This window comes from Dinoponera quadriceps, unplaced genomic scaffold, assembly GCF_001313825.1.
Source record: "Dinoponera quadriceps isolate SergipeBrazil2010 unplaced genomic scaffold, ASM131382v1 scaffold1813, whole genome shotgun sequence".
NCBI classification, from domain to species: Eukaryota; Metazoa; Arthropoda; class Insecta; order Hymenoptera; family Formicidae; genus Dinoponera; species Dinoponera quadriceps.
The window spans coordinates 152,551-172,093 of record NW_014555868.1 but is presented as its reverse complement, the minus strand read 5'-3'; the positions used below and the strand labels follow the sequence as shown (position 1 = coordinate 172,093).

Here is a 19,543-nt window from a genome sequence, read left to right as displayed (position 1 = left end):
GGATCATTTTAATGCCGACCATATTTTCAACTATACGGGCAATGGCAATTAATTGACGTGCAATTTTCCTTTCCTCACGTAAAAACACGTGAAAACACGGCATTTTCAGACTACGCAGAAACCGCGAGCCTCGTTGCTAATCGTTGCAACGCGATACGCACGGAATGGATATATCTGCTTTATACGAGAATCTTCCGCAGATCTCCGTTCTGTTCAAACATTCGGGGGGAAGCCCTTGTTATACGAAAATCTAACATCGTCAAGCTGACATGGAGACGCGATTTGTTACCCGTGCCGACAATCGGGAGATTTAACGCGTAGAAGGATCGGAACACCCGTCCCAGTGTGCGCTCTCGCATTCGTCTCTCCATTCGTGCAGTGCGCGCACTAAAGTGCATGCACTCGGTGGTTTTTCACGACGGCGCGACGATGGGCTCACCCCAAGAGAGAAAGAGGGAAAGAGCTCGCTTGCTCGCGCGCACTCCCGCTCTCTTCCGCTTTGCAACCCTACGGAGACGTGCTTACGCGGATTGGCTTCGTCGAGCCGCACCACCGCACGCTTGCGCGGGGTTTTCGAGGCGAGCTTTCGAGCCGTCCGAGTCGCATCGCGGACCGGGGCACGTGGAGTCGCGACCGCGATCTCGCGTCAGAAAGCTCCGGGTATATCCCTCGCGCGCGATTTTTGCACGAACGTCGCGCGGACGTCGCGATCCTCGCCGACGGTCGCGCGACACTCGGCTCTGTGATTGATTAACGAGATACAATCAGGTTAGAATTTCGTGTTCGCGCGTCGATATCGCCGTCGATTTGTGCCCTATTTTTTCCTCGTGTCACAATCGTTGCGAGATCGAGTCTGTGTGAGAGAGAGAGAGAGAGAGAGAGAGAGAGAGCCGTGAATGTGCAAATCAGTGAAGTGTCGGGAACGTAAAGGAAGGGAAACGGCGTGCTTAGAATAGTAAAAGAACGTATGAATTTGGGGTTCGTAACGATCCTGTTGCAGCTTATCTCTCTCCCGGACAATTATGATAATAGTAATTGGAATGTAGAGCTTATTCTTCTGTAATTTCATCGGCGAAACCTCGCAACGTCCGTACGGTGCAATATTTCTTCTATTGATTGGGTTAAAAAAAAAAAGTGGATACAGCGGCAAACGGGAATAAGCCATCGAAAAACTTTCTGACGCACGTCGGTTGTGTTTATTCGTATAACGCGCGATCCTCTCGGCTTGTTAAATTCTTAAGTAATTCGTTAACCGATTGCCTCCTTTCCACCGATTTATTTATCGTTTGTTATCGAACAATTTATCGTACGTGCAACATTTATCAACCCGTCACTACGTGTAGTTTGCGCGATAATATCCTCATTTTCGGACGCCGGCACATGAAAACCGCAGGCGCGTATTTCTATTACGTAAGCAAAAGGTCCATTAATTATGAACATACATTAACGAATTTATAATATTATAATAATATAAACATCGGGCGCATATACATTAACCGTTAAATTTTCTTCGATTTAATGTGTATTGTGCTAATGCGGTTTTCATCTGTATTTGTATAATAAGCGAGTGTTCATGTATTTAGTTTAAATTCGGAAAAGAAACAATTGCAGTATTAGTCGGGGAGCGATTCAAAGCCGTATTAATGAAAATAAATTGGTGCCGTTGAGCGCAGGAAAGCGGATTACGCGATGCATCGGGCGTTGATCATCTTGATATTTTAAGAGGTATTTGCGCCGTATCCCTCCGCAATACTCCCTCTACTCTCTCTTTCTCTCTCTCTCTCTCTTTCTCTATCTATCTAATCCACCCATCTCTCCCGAGAGAACGATTAAAGTAATCGTGGTTGTAGCGGATTTTTACACGTATAAGCGGATTTATTTAATACAGCCGCGCGAACGATCTTGACGCAAAAGCAATAACCACTGCATTCGGAAAGTTGTGTCTCGCAACAACGATTGAGCGTTGCATCGTTCGCTTCAGTTTTTATTGTGCCGCCTGTCATTACACTCGACCTAAATTAGCACCAAAGCTCTGAAAGGGAAGCCTCGCTTTCGCGAATTAAATTTCTTTAATACAACAATCATAACGCAATGATATGAGAGAGAGAGAGAGAGAGAGAGAGAGAGAGAGAGAGAGAGAGAGAGACAGACAGACAGACAGACAGACAGACAGACAGAGAGTTTGATTTTTCATCCGACAACGCGCTTTGTTTAATGTCACGCATCGTTATATTTTATATCGCTCGAATCCCGATTGTCCGACACGATACACAACCTAATTTCGGCCGTGGCGGAAATCCCATTACGATGGAGTGGTGAAATTTTACGAATCGATCGCGGCAATAATATTAACGGAGGAAGGATTGATCGAATCAATTATCAGTGCGAAGTCACGGGACTAATTACGGATCTAATCGTCATCTTCGTTTTGCGGGAACGCTCTGTACGTCGTCACGACGATATGTTCGTACGTCGCCGTCAAGAATTTGTCCGCTTTCCGGTTCGCCGAAATGTGCCATAACTGACGCTACTACGCGTGATAAATTTCCCAGTGAGGACGCGGCGCGCGTCGGGAGATTTTCCGGCTCGTTCTGTAGAATGTAGTGGAAATTCAAATTGGCTCGAGAGAGAGAGAGAGAGAGAGAGAGAGAGACGCGAAAATGTGGATATCGTCCCGGGGTATATTGTTGCGCGCAGACACGTCTCGATCGTAAATTCTATAAAATAGGAAAAAAAAGAAAGAAGGAAACCGCCAGCGTGAAATGCGCGCGTGTATGCATACACACGCGGTTTACAAATGATCGATTCGCCGGCGCGATTGATTCGTTTCTCCTCTTTCTCTCTTTTTCTTTCCTTTCTTTTGCTACGGCAGGGATCGACCGGGGTAAAACGAGGTACAAGGTAGCGCACGAGTAAGGGTCGGGTTTATTGGTATCGGGCTTGCGATGAATTTGACGCCGCGGGGCGTATCGGGCGAATTGTGACCGATCGAAATCGCCGCGATTTATGCCCGCGCGACGCATATCCTCGCTGCATCCCCCCCGCGTTTTGCCCTCTGGTGCAATCTTTATTGCGTACCGTATTAACCTTTAAATGTATATAATTATATGTTAATGCAGTCCCACTGTCGAGGCGGCTTAATGAAATTACACCGGACCGACCGGCCTTTTTTTTCTTTCTTTCTTCCCGAACGGGTATCTCAATCTTAAATAAATGACTGCGAAAGACCGCTCGGAGATAATTTTATTAAGCGCTCCGTGATAGTGGAAGGATTAATTCATAAATCCTTTCGACTAACTGATGAAATTACGAATTCCATCTAATGTAAATTTGCGACTGCTGTTTTGCATTTTCCAACGGCAAACTCGCGTGCGCGCGTGTATCTTCAGGTAATCCTTTTCTCAAATAGTTTAGATTGACCCGGCTTTATTTAAATAACATTGTAAATTCATTAATATAACGGCATATCTGCCACAATATGCGCGATAGCAATAACATCAACGCGGCAAATGGCTCCCTACATTTAGTGCAAATTGAATTTCAAACTACATGAATACTTGCACAGCCTGCGTGCGCCTGCCTTGTGCCCTCGTACGCCGATCATTTCACTTTAAAAATATCGATTCGTGCGTATACACAGGCGCACGAATTTTATCATGAACGCGGAATCACTCGCCCGCCGCAAACGCAGAAATACAGAAACCTGTATTTGCCCCGAAATTTATTTGCATTTTTCCATTTCGCGTACACGACCGAGATATCGGTGGCTGCTTCTCTCTCTCTTCCGCACACGTTCTGTCCAAAATATTTCCCGTCATGACGTAGAGTTCGCGGGAAAACTTAGTGTTCAATTAAAAGAAAAAAAAGCTTCCGATTATCCTCGATAGCTAGCTATTAACTTTCCTCGTTCGTGAAAATTCCAGATTAAATCCTATCTGCGCTGAGATTCCTTGATTTAAAAATTAATTGAAAAGTTAATACTTTGACGCTTCTGTATTGGGAAGGAACTTTCGCGGAGCACAAAATCGCGATAACGGGACGGGAGAATTAGGGATGACGACTGCGAAGAATCGCGGGGAAGAATAGTCCGGGAGTGTGCGCTCGTCGTGCAAAGAGGAGGAAATTAGGTGCGACGACGTTTCGTCGAATCGAAGAGGAATCATTCACGCGTCGATTGCGAACGTAGGTAAGACGGGGGGCATCGGGATCGGTGATTTGAGCCCTCAGTGAGTGCCGTAGGGGACTGTATATTCCTGCTGAATTATGCACGCGTCCAACGGTTGAAGTCGCTCGAACGTTGTCTGTGTTTTGTTCGCGAGCGCGCGAGGCGAAGGAGAGATTGTGGATTACATTTCTCCTTTACGCCTAAGAAATGAGCCAAGGTGAAAGGAGCGTCACACGGCACGGCCCTAAGGGCCCACCCCCGCCGCCACCGCTGCCACCCCCGTTGCCGAAAATGCCGGGTCTTTCGCATCAGAAGCTCTTCAAGAAATGCAAGAGCGCGACGTTCCAGCTGGACGGTGCGACGTACACGATAGGTAATTATCGCGCGATATTAATCTTCCTCACGGCGAGGAGAGGTCCGTTTAATTTAAATCGACTCACTTTGCGCCGGGGAACGGCGCGAAGATGTTAATTTCACCATGCCCGGGATCGGAAAAACATCGCCCCGCTCGGAGAGAAAAGTAAACTTGTTCTTTGTAACTGAATTGCCCATACTATTTTTTGCACATTTCCCTCTTTTCAACATGAAGTCACGGCTGTGTGATCTATTTCTTTTTACGTTTTCCGGAAGTATGCACCGGTTCAGCGACAAAAGGACAAACCCATTACCCAAATTGAAATTCATTCAGTTTCTGACCAGTAACTGGCCATGAATTCTGGTAACTAGCTAGTTTTTCTAGACCAGTTTTCTTCGCTAGAGATTTACAGGTCCGGTCAAACTAACGTTAGTTCCATTCACGCACCTACTCCCGGGTTAACATTGACTATTAATATTCGAATCACACTTGAGACATTCGTGCGTAGGCTCTTATAGGTCACATAAATTCTCCTTTGACTGTATTTTTCCCTTACGCGTTTAACCGATGATTTTGTCAGAGAGAGTTTGCTCATCGTCGCCGCAACTAATATTATTTCACAGAGTCGCGCATTTTCCGATTATCCTCCGAGCGATGAGAAATATAAGGCGCATAAGATTGGAATCGGCCGGGAAGAGGCTATCAATCCATATTTAGCCGTGGCAGAAAATATTAAACATTATTGAACATTAGTATGTTCTAATTTCCATATTACCTCGCCTATTCATATTACAGTTCTTGCGCCGTCGTTATGCGAATATCGTGCGAACAGACGTGCGCCGCATGAACGGTGTTATTGCTGAACGGACGTTCTGGAGCACGCGTTGCGGGAGATACAAATGCATCGGCGTGTGCGCGACAATGCGCGGCCGCTCGTCTCACCTATCGAACAGTCAACAGTAGTCCCTTTATGGGAAATACCTCCGATCCAACGCTACGCCGATACACACGTACGTACGCACACGTGGACGGCGGAGAGCGTGGGATTCGCTGAATCCATTGATCCGCCGATGACAATAGTCTCCAAGTCGTGAAACTTTAATTTACACCGTGCGGCGCTGCTCTCCTCGCGAATCAAGCGAATTTGAAAGTTCACCGCAGAGGTTCGTCGGGGAGAGAGAATCCCAAACGCCTAGTCTCGTCGAATGCACGCGACATCACGCGAACCTAAACTCGCTTTTTCAGTTTAGTCGCATTATTGTGATCCACGGTGTCATCGACGGGACCGACATAAGCGGCGTTCTTGCGCCCGCATTGTCTCCTAAATATTCAGCATCGCGCCTCGCCGACAAACTTAATACGACGTCGGTGGATTAGCCGGCATAAATCTTCCGCTTTATCTCTCGCGTACGCGAATTTGCGGGGAGTAGGAGCGCGGAAACGCGGGGGTGCGATTACGTGAATAATACTCGGAACTTAACCACCGCCCTCGGGCTATGTCCGAGGAATTTCCGGTAGTTACCAGGTAACCCTATCGGAAAGTAGTTACGGAGGGAGAAAGGGAGGGTCACGCGGTATACAGGGTGAGAGCGAGGCGAGACAAAGTGGGGGGGTCTTTTCGGTAAGGCCTTGCGCGCGGGCCGTCAAGCGTGAAGATAAATTCACGAACAGCCCGGATGCGAGAGCCAGGAATTTAAGAACCAGCATCGTCGGTGACGGCGGAATCTGTGCCTTTTTTGCCAGTTTTTATTCTACCGTAAAATAAGATACACGGGTTATCTCGTACGACTGCGTTTTTCGCCACCGCGAATTTTCGCAGATTCCCGCGTGCGCTGGCACGCTCTGACGGTGTTTTGTTCGATTCACTCGGAAATATTCTTTTCTGGGATACGGCCAAAAGTGACCGTTGTATAGATAGACGACTTCTCCCGCGGAGAAATAATATCTCGTCTCGAGCGTGTATGTGTGTATATATACATATATATATAAATTATAATTCTCACGGATATATATATATATATATATATATATATATATCCGTGAGAATTCCCCGAATTAAATTCTCTCGTCGATGTCTCCTCATGTAAATGCCAGCGGTAATAAGCGCGCGACACGTGAAATGTTAAATATACAGTATGTATAATATGAACTAATTAATTGCGTAAAGTCGTCGTCACGGCACGTTTCACAGGTAAAACTTTCCGGCTATCCCGGCGACTATGTCGTTGCACAAAGAGAGTGATAAACGTTGTTCTTTGACATTAAAAGCTTTATCATTAGTGGCCCGCGATCGTACATATTCGTTGCCTTTTTATTTTTACTTCCGCCGGCAATATGCAATTGATCCTATTGTCTGCGTCAATTCGAATAATTAACGATAATTGTGTCGTTCCGCACGTTCTCTCCCTCCCTCCCTCCCTCTTTCTCTCTTCCTCGTTTTAATATTATTTTCTATCCGGTAACTGCGGGACGGCATGCGACGATAATAGAAATTAAAATACGATACGCACATACGGGGGTCGCGGGCTTTTTATCGAGATTTTCAACGATCGCGCATATTTCATAGATTAGACCGGATCACGCGCGGAAATGACTAATAGAGCGCATTTATCGCCGCGGAAAATAATGACAGTGAGTAATCCAACGTGTTCTCGCTCGATAAGATGAGCGGCTCCCTGGTATATACGACGTTATTCTAGTACTCTTCTTATCTATTCGGTGCCGCACGCAAATCCAGCTTGGTCACGACACCTCAAGAATGGGCTTAAATATTGATTTCCAATTTCTGTTACGGGTGGCGCGCGCTATTCTTATCATTTACGAATACACCGGCGTCTCGTGCTTTTCCGGTTGGTATCGTCCCGTACGTTTCGTCATCGGAGGGGGAGGGGGCGAGACGATAATAACGACATTTCTCTTTGCGAACGAATTTCTTCCTCGTCGACCTTGTTTTCGCGAGAGCGCCCTTGCGTTGCCTTCCTCATTAGTTCCGAGTTTCCACACATACACACACACACACACACATTTGTGTGACCGCGGAAGCATCCGGGGCGAGTTCGGTTTCAACAAAAATAAACTCGATAGGCGAGCCGAGCGCGCGGGTCGTCCGTATAGAAACGTCGCTTTAGCTCCTGAATGCCACAGGACTCGGCGCGAGCACACAAAAGTTTAATAAAAGGGACTTCGCTTGTCTTCGGCGGCGCGTTATTTCACTGAGGGATATTCGTGCGAATATTCGGCGTACTGTCGTCGCGAAAAGTACACAGAGAGCTTTTATCTCCGTATAACTGATCCGGAAAATAACTTGTAGTTTTCACAAACAAACTATGGAGGGGAGAGAATATTATTGTTCTCGGTTTCCGACGAGAACGACGCGACGAAGAAGGACTAAGGTATAATGGCTGCTTGATAAAGGTCTCGTTTTTCTACGCAGTAACGTAACCCTCGTACAATTTAGGGTTAATTTTGTAAATCTACTACTCACTACAGACTTGAGACACATCCCGATAAACTTCTACTCGGATGCTTTTCTGCTTTCGCGGGGACACACGAGGAGTAGATCTCAACGTCGACTCGCGCGAGTAAATAATCGGAATTTGTCAAATTGGTCCCAATATTTAGAACTGCCGAGAAGTTACGATCGAAAGTTCTTAAATGGACTCATTATGAATTCAATCGCTCTTAACTCCGAAATAGCTCGCGCGGTGATACCACGTGCTCGCTTTCGACGGTTCGCGCACGACCGGTCGGACGGCTTAATGTGTGACTCTCGTGTCGTCTAGTCCTCGTCGCCGCTTTTTTTCAGTTCGACGTTATCGTATCGATTTTCCCGCGGAGATCGTCTGTACGTTTAATTAAGCCAGGAATAAGTTAGCGGTGACGCGGAGTTTGCGCTAATTTGCACTCTCTCTCTCTCTCTCTCTCTCTCTCTTCCTCGGATTATCAGATCGCGCCTATCGAAAGTAGCCGCGAACGATAATTTATCGATGTGTACAGTCACGATGGTAGTCCGCTAATAAAATACGATTCGCCGGTTTGGCGAGGGGTGGGAAAGTGCGGGGGTGGCATACGATGGGGCGGCGGTTGGGCCAGGTATCGACGGGAATTTAGAGACTCGTTGACAAGATGAATGGGATTACGGTGCCGGCGATACGACGTCATTCCGATGTGTAAGCCACTTCCGGCGTGATGCGTATTGCGATGCGATACCGCGCTACCAGTATTATTCGGATCGACGTTTTTCCGTTTTTTCGTATTAGCCGTGTGTCGATACGATATCGTCTCGTTTAACGGAGGAAACGCCGGTCTTGTCGTTCGCTCGCGCCGACCGTGCTCGCTCGTCGCATCATAAATCGCGGAATACGAGCGCCGCCATCCAGTCACTTGAGTCATCTTTTCCCGACGTGTCGCTAAAATATTCATTATCGTCACTACACTGCAAATTCAAGTGTGTCATTCTTACAGATACAAACGTGACAAAAAATGACACATTCGACTGAGATTTTTTTTTCACATTTCTTTTTTGCCATTTTATATTACGTGATTTAAAACGTTTAATCGTGTTAAATTATAAGTTAACGATCACATTAAATGACGTAATTTAAAACGGCAAGAAATGTATAAGAAGAGCCTCAGCTGAAATAATACACTTGAATTTGCAAATCGAAAATGTGTAATTTTATGCACTCTTATGCACCGATTATCGCCCGCTCACCGATCCGCTGTCTCAACGTCCGTATGTGTATCCATGTTCTTAGTCTTTCCTTGTTATGAACTTTCAAACCGTGTAAGCTAATATGAAAAGAACTCGTTGGATGTTAAGTTATCCAAAGGTAAACCTGAGAAGATAAGAGTAACTTTTCTGCTTAAATAGTTACTCTCGGAATTTGATTAAAAATGTCTCCTTTGGTCGCTATTTTAATGTTTGAGAGGTCACTTTTTGTCAAGAAACAGCCATTGTTTCACTTTTTTGGTTCCGGTGGCTAAGTGGCAACGCTGGAATACGCTTTTCGCAACAGAGGCGGAATACTTAGCGAGCTTTCATGAACGAGCGAGCCTCGTCGAGTAGGTCGGGCACAGAGAACGACGAATCCGCGAACGGCTGTCTTGAATAATAATAAAGGTGATAATGCGGGTATGCATTACGCCGGGTTCCGATAGCGGTCACGACAGAATTGCGCGATTTGTCAGTCTGATTTATGCGTTCCGCACGGATATCAAGGAAATTCGGTTAATAACGCGATGCGATTGGGCATGTGACGTGATCGTTAATTATTTCATTAGGATATCGATGGCTTTCGTATGTTGTTTTATTTGCGACTCGACGGTGTGGTTTGAATCGAGGGACGCTTGGTCGACTGAGAATTAACGATACTTGGGGTATCTTTAAAGATATTGAACATTTATCTTGAAACTTGTTTGCGAGAAAGTTGACGTAATGTTATTTTTGATGTGTACACAACACGGTATGATGCGATACACCGAAGATTCACTACTCGCAGCGGTTCGTCTTTAATACTTCGTTGTGTCAGAAGTGACACCGAAGTTACGTAGCGTGTGCGGCATATACAGCGAGCGTTTCTAACTGTCGTAATCGATCGTTAATACTTTATTCCGCCTTCTCTTGCCGGGATAGCTATAGAGGGTTCTTAACGAGGGGATGCGCTTTTCCATCCATTTCACGGAAAGGGCATGTTATGTTTGATCTGATAGAGACGTTAGTTTTATCGAACGCGCACAGCTGTCCCGTTTAATTGCTTGGAAACCCACAATCGCGAGAAATTTCAAGCGGCATCTCGCCGATAACGAATCTGCCTTTTGACTCAGGCAAGTTATCATCAAGAATTTTCAATTAGAAGCATTATTTGCGCATCATGACTGTTGATAATTTGATTATAATAATCGACAACGATTCTCCAAAGCAGCAGTCACGATATACAAATATTCGAGAACTAATTCGTCTAATTGGAGATTTTTAATGTTATTGCGCCTGGAGAATGGGACAACATTAATAGTCTTCTGTACTACATATTATACAATAGTTATTATCCGAAACAACGTTTTTCCCTGCACCGGCATTAGAAATAATTCAAGCTGCAGCAGAAAATATCAATATGGAACATTTTTGGTCTCTCTGATATTTCCATGTTTATTTGTATGGTAAATGTATATGCAATCGGGTTAAAAATATATATCTGATCTAAACTATTTGTTTATTTCTGTCATGTATAAATTTTGGTTTTAGGATGAACATATTCTAGTCGCGTACAAGTCTAGTAAATTATCCTACTACTACGCTATATTATTTAACAACAATTTTCTGCGTGTAAAAATTAGAAATAAGTGAGCATTTTTAAGCTATAACTCGCGGATGATAAGTTCTTCAACACACGTTTATATTGCCACGTTCGCGTAATAATTTTTACTTCCGCCTTCGCACGAGAAGGTTCCCTTTGATAAATAAACCGGAGGAAATCCGCTCTCCACTTTATTCGCGTGACTTATCGTCTCTCTGCTAAACGTTTATGTTCCGTAAAACGCGAGCCCCCCCTCCCCCCTCCACTATCGAAATAATCGAATCGTCCTACTTTCGTCCAAGTTTTTGCACATTTTTCCGCGCTAAGCGTCGCTACGAAATTTGCCGCGGGAGATTTCATAATTCAAGAACTCGAAAGGACAGGGTTGAAGGCGGGGCGACGGAGGCTGAGTAGGAGGAGAAGAGGAGGCAAGAATCCTAATTAGTCCCTCGTTTCACGAAGGCTCATCAGGTTCAACAACGCGCCTGCAACGCACATAGAGACTTAACGAACTCTATAATTAACTATTAACTGTTCCGTGAAACAGGCTCGCGCCGTGTGGCGGAAACGTGTGTCTCCATGGCATAGCGGTGAGACCGAAAAGCATTATGCAGGAATATGATCCCCGTTGTCGTCCTCCGATGGCCAAGATCGTCCGTGCAGATAGGCCCCGTGTAATAACTTCGTTTCGATAGGACGATGCGTTAATTAACTCGGAGCAAAGATCCCCGAGGTTAATGTGTATCGTAAATCGGATATACACGCGGGGCGAAATACGCTCGGTCGTAACGCGCGTACGCATCCGAACGATATTTGATTTCGTTCGGGGTCACGTGACCGATTATATCCCAAAGAGAGAGAGAGAGAGATCACACAGTGATCTGAACGCGCAGTTCGCGTTTCGCAAATCATTGATTAATATTGAGGGAACACCAAATATATACGCAGCGCGACGGTAACGACGTGCGACCGCGGGAAATAAATTGAAATCCCGGATTGATGTGTTTGTTTCACGGGAACGGGAAATCCCGTTTCTTCGGGATGAGTTTGAACGGCTCTGCAAAACCGCGTGCTCTCTTAAGCGCTTAAGGATGGATAATCCTCGACGTTCTTGCGTGTCACACGTCGATTGATTCGCCTTCGGCCTCGGTGACGTATCGACGACACGGACGAAGAAAACGTAACATCGCGAGGAGGAGATTTTCCACGCAATCGGAGTCAACGAAGAAACCACGCGTGTAAGTAATCGGTTCCGTTCCCTCCGTCTCACTTGCGATGTACCCGGCCGTCGCTGTAACGTTTCAATCCCGCCTACTCTCGGATCCCTGAGAAACTAATGAGTGAACTTAATAAAGCGAAGAACGCACGGGCAGCCTAAGCAGCCGCTTTCCACGCAGCTTATCCAATTACTCGTATTAATTGCGACTCGTACTAAGACCGATGGTGAAGTAATCTGAGAGGATGGATGCATGTTATCCGCAATATCGTTTACGAGCGGCGTTCACGAGCCCCGGTGTGGATTAATGGGCGATCTAAATTAACGTTATGTACGAGACGCGCCCGAGATCCGCGGGATCCCGGAGCCTTGGCCGAAACAGCGGCGGGGCGGATCGATGAATTCTAATGAAGTCTTGAGCCGCACACATGCACAACCGGCCGACTCTGCGGTGCGCCAGGTATCTATTGACTCGAGTGGACGCTTACCGTGTGGCCGCCAGATATACAGCAGCAACGCATAGTCGCGCGAATCGGATATATGCCACTTTGATATACGTTGCGTCCGACCCTAGAACACCTGTCTTTCCGTCACGCGAGTGGTGGAGGGGGTTGCTGTTCCCGGGAGCCCCGCGTTGTTCCTCCTGCGCCCGCGGAACCGCCATTCCGTTTTATTATCCTCTCTCCTTCTTGCCCTCGGCTATATTCGAGAGAGAGTGTCTGAAGAAACATCCATCGATCACGAGTGATTTGCAGCCGAGTTTGCCGCTTGCGCTTTACCACTGCAACGTTCGTCGCACGTTCGAGAATGCGAGATCCAGCGTGATGACGGGCGAGAGAAAAAGGTGACGATCCACGGGATCTGTCGCGATCCTTGGGTCTCCGCGGACCCATCGGTATTTCCGCATGTCGTCGTGAAACGAGACGTGGGGCTTGGCCGTTCGCCAAAGCTGAAATGCCGGTAGCGGAGCTTTCTCTGTTCCCTTCTCGATCGATACCGAACCCGGGTGCTGTTCGCGCGATATCGGGAGAGGGGCTTTGAATCTCGCCTCCGATACAATTCCCGTCCGTTAATTAATTGATGCTGATAATTGATTAATATCGCCGGCGTGTATGTGTATCGTCATAAAAAAGACGTCGTTCTCGGTCATTCAACGCACCGCCTCGGGTACACGCGGGGCACACGTGTGTGTGCAGATTGTAAACGGCGCAGCGTGCTCAATAATAGACCCGAATTTGGCGAATGCAACGGTGGGTTCGCATGCGAATTGTCCTGAGGCAACCTTTTCGATCGAGATGTTACGGGGAATGTCGATAAAAAGTCTCGGAGTTGCGAACGATCGTGAGGGGAGCGGTGAATCGAGCTCGGAGGGTGCAACAAGCGCAGCTAACGAAATTGCACCCTTCATTCAATTTTCAACGCGTGCCTCGGCTCGATGGAGTTATCGCACGGCGTTGTTCGATCGCGCTTACCGGCGAGGCTTTAAACGCACAGATATGAGAAAATACGCAGCCAACGTTCGATTAATTTTAATAGGGGGAAACTCCTCCTTTCGGCCGATGCGCACACAGAAAATATTAATTGGCTGTCCATCTGATGCAACTGAAATTTAGTTTACCACATGGAGAAAAAAAGTTTCTTTAGATTTAGTATTTCTATTTATTTACCTAAAATCTCTTTCATAGAAACAACATATATTTACACGAAGTATTATTTGTTTGAGTAAAAGCTTTATCGTCCCGTTCGAGAGAACTCTATTACTTAACCGAAAAAACGCTTATTATCTAAAATAATGTCTTTTAACCAAATAAAATACTATTTGGCTGCAATAAATATGTAAAATGAAACAAATAATTTCTTTATAGGAAAATTATCGTCCGTCCCCAATTTTTTATTTAAGATAAATATACATATCCGTTGAAGAGTACGAACAATCGTACTTATTAATCGAAACATTCTCTGAACCAGAACATTCGTTTGCCCGTGTCCAGGCAGTATTTCTGAGTCAACTAAGTCGGTTTCTCAATGTACCTTTTTTTTCCCCCCATGCTCTCATTACAGCCTTCTGCGTGATACGTTGAATAAAATATTCACAGTCGAGATGAATATCCGCGCCGTTATGTGAAGTATCCTCTTATAAAGGAACAATGCGTTACGGCGATAAGTATGCGCTCGTGCGCGCGTTATTAAAGCGCCGCCGGTAATAAAAAATATGTCCGCGCGAGCGGTACGTAAGTACGCCTACCTTCGAAATGCGGCGGTAAACGTCACGCACGATGAATCGTCCGGCGCGAACGTGTATTTACTGACGCGTATCCTTCGAACGATGCATTTGTCCGGAGAGAGAGACGTTGACGTATTTTCTGCCGCTTCTCTGCGTTCAAAGGTGAAGGTCGGAAACTTGCGTCGTTCGCGCGTCGCGTCGCGAAAGCTACCGCCTGCGACGAACTCGAAACGCTCTCGTCAGGATTGCTCGTATGCAAATTTCGGGCCGATCTCGTTTGCGGTGCCGCCGGCCAGCCGGACGACGGTGTTTCGGACGCACATTACACGACGACCGCGGAACGGCCGCCTCGAAAATTTCCCGCGGGATTATCCGGTTAAGTAATTGTTCAACGATACCGATGACGCGCAACGGCCGCCCGGACGAGGTCGAAGGTGAATTTCAAGCTGAACGAGATGCTATCGGACGTTATCGTACGCATTAAACGAACATTAATGCGTATGCATGAATTAATTATGCGACTGGCTACTTTTGACATTAGGTTCTGCGAATGGTAATGGCATGCGCGCGATCGACAGGAGACTCCTACGATATTTTCTGGATTCCTCAAGCTCGAGATTGGTTGACAAATGTCATTGTTATTTATTGCTTGGAAAGGTGCAACTTTCGATATCGGATCGCGCGTCGCATCGCCTACTCGCGTCCCCGCGAAAAAAACGGTTTTGTCGGAGAGGAAATTGGAAGCATTTTTCCAAAACAAATCCGCATTTTGACGCCGCCGTGTTGCCGGTGTCGCACTTGCTAAGTCCGCAATGAAAGGCAGATAGCCGTGGGAAACGCCTGGTTTTAATTCCGTCGAACGTTAATATCCCCTTTGTTAATATCCGTGGAATTAACCGGAAATGTCGTAGCGCGCTGTAATTTCCGGCGGAGGTCGGTAAAGCAGCGCGAGCGACGTCGATCGATCGCCGTTGCGCGTCTCGCCTGTCCGCCTGTCGTGGTGCAAGCTCGAACCTCTTGGCAGCTTCACCTGCGTTATAGGATACTGCAGGGAACTGCATCACGAATGGGGGGAGGGGAAGGCCTATCTTCCTTCTTTCGCACACCCGCTTTCGTTTTAAACCGCCAATTAAGCGCCCAATTTAATCCCGTCCCGCGGATATGAATTCGTCCGCGAAGCAACCGAGCGTCCCTCGAGAGAGATTGCAATCGTTCCGGGCTTACGTCGCGACTTAACGACTATCTGAATATGCATTCACTGTGGCATTCCTTTAATCCCCGTGGCTTATGAATGGCAGTTGCGTGTGTGTTGCGAGTCCGAATGGAGAGCGTCCCCCCCCCCCCCAAAAAGGGACGGTTTTACATATCGCATCGCACGATATTACGTGCAATATGCACGCGATCCAATCTCGACGCTAGATGGAACATTCCCCGTCGCATAATAAATCGTTTGGCGTTTAGCGTGATGTCTTGGAGCACTCTATTCCCCGCGTAGACGACGGTGTGTTCCGGCTTATCTATCGACCGGTTTACGCGCGATAACGGCGCGATGACGAAAAACGGAATAAAGTTGCACGGCGCGTCCGTTAACGTATCAGCCGATATTCCAGCGGAAACGGAGCACCTTAAAACTACGTGACGATTTCAACCGGCGTTTATAACGCCGTAATTCCCGTTCGCTCGGGTTATGGTCAGCGTAATCGAAAGTCATAAGGCTCGGTCGAGGCCGCGCTGTCAATCGACCCGACTAGACGTATGTACAACAACCGTCTAACGGCCGGATATCTCTCAAATATCCCGCGAGGCTGTCATCCGCAGACGCCCCGTCATCGATGTCGTGTGTTTTGAAATAAGTACGCACACACGATAGTTACGCGCAAGGATGTTTCCTCAAGCCGGCTGAGCGGAACTCGGAGATGCGCAAAGCGCGCGCTTTGACAGCCGCGAAATTACACGGAACGCGATGCCTGTGTGCGCGTCAAGTTCCACCGGGGGCTAAGCAGTCCTCATTATAACGAGAGCCTCCGAGAGATCAGTGCGAAGTGCGAGATCGCTCTTTGATGAAAATGTCGAGACCGCGAGGTTCGATTTATAAGCGATCGATATCGCATTAAAAATTCGCATTACGAGTTGAGCGAGTCTAGTCTGGGATTTTGACTAAACGTTGCGACGCATGACCACATCGCAGATTTCTTTCCTGAGAGAAAGTCGGCCCCAAATTCTGCTCAAGAATTAGGTTTGCGGTTTAGGTTTCGGTACATTTTGCACGAAAACGTAAAAAAGATTTTGCCTCTTCACAATCTTATCATTGTTTCTTCTCAGTTGTAAAAATATATATGTATGAAATATATATTTATATATATATTGTGAAGTTATAAGATGTATCTTTAGCCTCGTCCCGTCGCCTTGCGTTCTCCGTTTTCCGCCTTGGCTTCTGCCCAGCATCCTGGTATTAACCACTCCGGATACTAGCTTGTAACACTGGCACTCGTGTACGATTATGAATATGAATCGATCAGAGAGAGACGTATATTAATTAATTGATACGATATGTTGATGAAAGTTCATTAAATATTTCAAGAGCCGATGAAACATGTTATGTAAATGTAATGTCATACTAGATCACGGGAAAAGACGCGATATACAGAAATACAAAAAGCAATCGGCAAGAAGAGTAAACTCATCCCTTCCCATCCTTCAAAGCGGTCAAACGTAGCTTCGTGCGTCTCGTAATATTCCGAGTATTTATTACGCTCGAGTCGTTGAGCAGCACGTATGCCAGGAACTGCACATATCGGTACATCATTTATCGTTTCCGTCGGTCAGTTAAATTATTCGTCGATTTTTGAAATATTTAATTAAACTTTCGTTGGTATCGCGTTATTTAACATGTATATTTTCGATCGCATACACGCGGGTAGCAGTGTCAGTGTTATAGGGTCACAACGAGCTACCAGAATATTGGATTAGGAAGCCAAAACGAAGAGTTTTTGGAACACCGGGACGCAGAGAACATCATATGTATATTTCCACGTGTGTTAATCATTTATTATTTGCTGGAGGTTCTCGTTTTAACAGACGTTTGACGAATTCACCGAGGGTAGAAATATCCAAGTCGAAATTTAGGCTGGTATTCATAGTCCGTTATCATTTGACTTCTAATTATAGTTTCATGAATCTTCAATTGCCAACCTGTATCTATACTCATTATTTCCTACAGGATCAATATATCTGATTAACGGTTCATGAATACGAATCTGAAATTAATTATATTCTTAATCTAAGATAAATAAATAATTCGTAATAATGAATACTGGTGGTAGAGTGTAATGTAATTCTCGCAAATGCTGACTTATACGTCTAATAATGCTCCGTGGGTGCGAGTCATTATGGGTCGATATTGTTTACGTTTATCATTACGATTATCATTCATACACGCAGAGCTTACACTTATCAGATCTTTTAAGAACTTCAAATTCCATTGAAACTTTTAACGCCAAAAGAAAAAAAGGAAAGATTGTGAGAGTAAACATTTGTTACTTCTTTTACCCATTTATCTATTAATTCTACTTAATTTACTTAATATCATACACTCTATTTGCACTTGAATAAGTTGTATAATTAATACTTTGCAAAATTAAATTCAGAACAAAGAGTAAATACAGGTAGACTACTGAATTAAGCAAATATTAAATCATTCTGAAATAAGCCTTAAAAAAGATTGAAATAAGCCTTAAAAAAGAATGTGGAGAAAACGGCAAGAAGTAACTATTATTTATAGCATCAAGGTGGAACAACAGCTTGTATGGTGTATTTCGAGATTCTTGATTAATTCTTCAAATTACATGAAATGTATAGAACCCAAATTTCGACTCAGGTTTCGCCGAGATGCAGGAAACCCGGCAGTTTTTAATTAAAACGATTAGCGCCACCGGGGAGCTTACTAAATCTTGATTGAATTTGGGTTGCGCGAAATTAGGCCAGAGTTTACGCGTTTGCGGTGTAGTTCGACTTAAGCCCGGATTACATGCGGTCACCATCGGAATCACCGGCCGGTTTTGAATCCGCATGCCAGACGTTTCACATAACGAAAGATAAAACCACTGTGTCGCTTTAATCCGAATATTTAATTAACCCCGAGCTGTATAAAAGAGAAAAAAAGCAATTATAATATTGTCAAATACTTTTTTTGGAATTGCGTTTAATCAGATTATTACGTCGCTATTACGGGCCTCGACGTGTGTGCAGAATTTAATTAAATTTATGAATGGTACGCGCTTGTCGGCGGAGGTGAATTTATTCCGCGCCGTCGCTTCTAACGTATTAATTTTAATCTAATTTCACACGGCCGTAATAATCACGTAGGAAGAAATTGAATTGCCCGTGACATTCAGATTCTATGTATATTATAGCATTAATTAACGTGTGTTAATTACAACGCAGGAAATTAATATAACGTTGCTGTGCATTGAAAATTCTCCGCCGTAATGTGCGCCGATACGTTATGCGCGATATCACGCGGTCGTTCGAGCACTCGTTAATGGCGCAATTGCGGAACGGCGACGATCGCAATATCGTGCGATTCTCCTCCTCTTCCACGTCGTCGCGAAACTCGTTCGTCGCGCGCCACCCTCGTATCCCCTCCGGCGAAAGATTCCGACGATGCATCGCCCCGCTCGCGTCGCGGATAATTTTATTTAGCCTGGATTTTTCGACGGTTGCGGTATTTTCAGAGTCGCTAAGCAGCGCGCGATTATAGCCGCGGGCGGGGTCCGCGCGGCTTTCGAGCGGGCTTTTTCGAGCAAACAAAAGCGAATCCCGCTTTTATAGAAGATTTATAGAAGATTAATGCCTCGAGACCACGGGATAAGCTGTGTGTAGCGCTCGCTGCAAAGGCCAACGCGTTTTCGACGGGTTCAAAGAGACGCGCGCGGCGTGTACGCGGTGATGGAGTGTAACTTAAGGCAACGTCTCTACCCTTCCCGCGGCGATAAACGACGAAAAAGAAGAGGAGAAAAGAGAACGACGTCGTGACGTGCGGGACCGATAACTCGGACGGTTATGCATTCGCGAAGCTGACGTCGCGATGGATCGCCTCCGGGAACGCGTCGATTTCGTTGTGTTAACAGTCCTCGTCAACGTGAGAAACCGTCATTGCCATCGATATCGCCCGGGCGAATCGACTGTGCGCGGCCACGTTCATTATCGGGCCCGATGGTGGTCGATAATTGGCGCGACATTAAGTCGGCAAAGGACGAACACGCGCCCGCGAATATACAGCCCCCCC

The 19,543-nt window shown here is 46.0% G+C and overlaps 1 protein-coding gene across 9 annotated transcripts in view; it reads left to right on the top strand.

Moving 5' to 3' along the window:
• The window catches only part of LOC106745637 (calcium/calmodulin-dependent 3',5'-cyclic nucleotide phosphodiesterase 1A-like), a 120,984-nt gene that overhangs the window by 25,271 nt on the left and 76,170 nt on the right, over window positions 1–19,543 (top strand). For 2 of the 9 annotated variants that reach the window (XM_014621436.1, XM_014621428.1), the window contains exons 1-2: window positions 611–768; window positions 4,005–4,538. The exons of 2 other annotated variants lie outside the window; for them this stretch is intronic. In XM_014621436.1, coding sequence (XP_014476922.1) covers window positions 4,373–4,538 — 166 coding nt within the window. In that variant the 5' untranslated portion in view covers window positions 611–768; window positions 4,005–4,372. Of the gene's footprint in view, window positions 1–610; window positions 769–3,923; window positions 4,539–19,543 lie in introns of those variants that run through there. 5 more of the 9 variants (XM_014621432.1, XM_014621433.1, XM_014621431.1 and 2 more) reach the window with 5 other exon arrangements.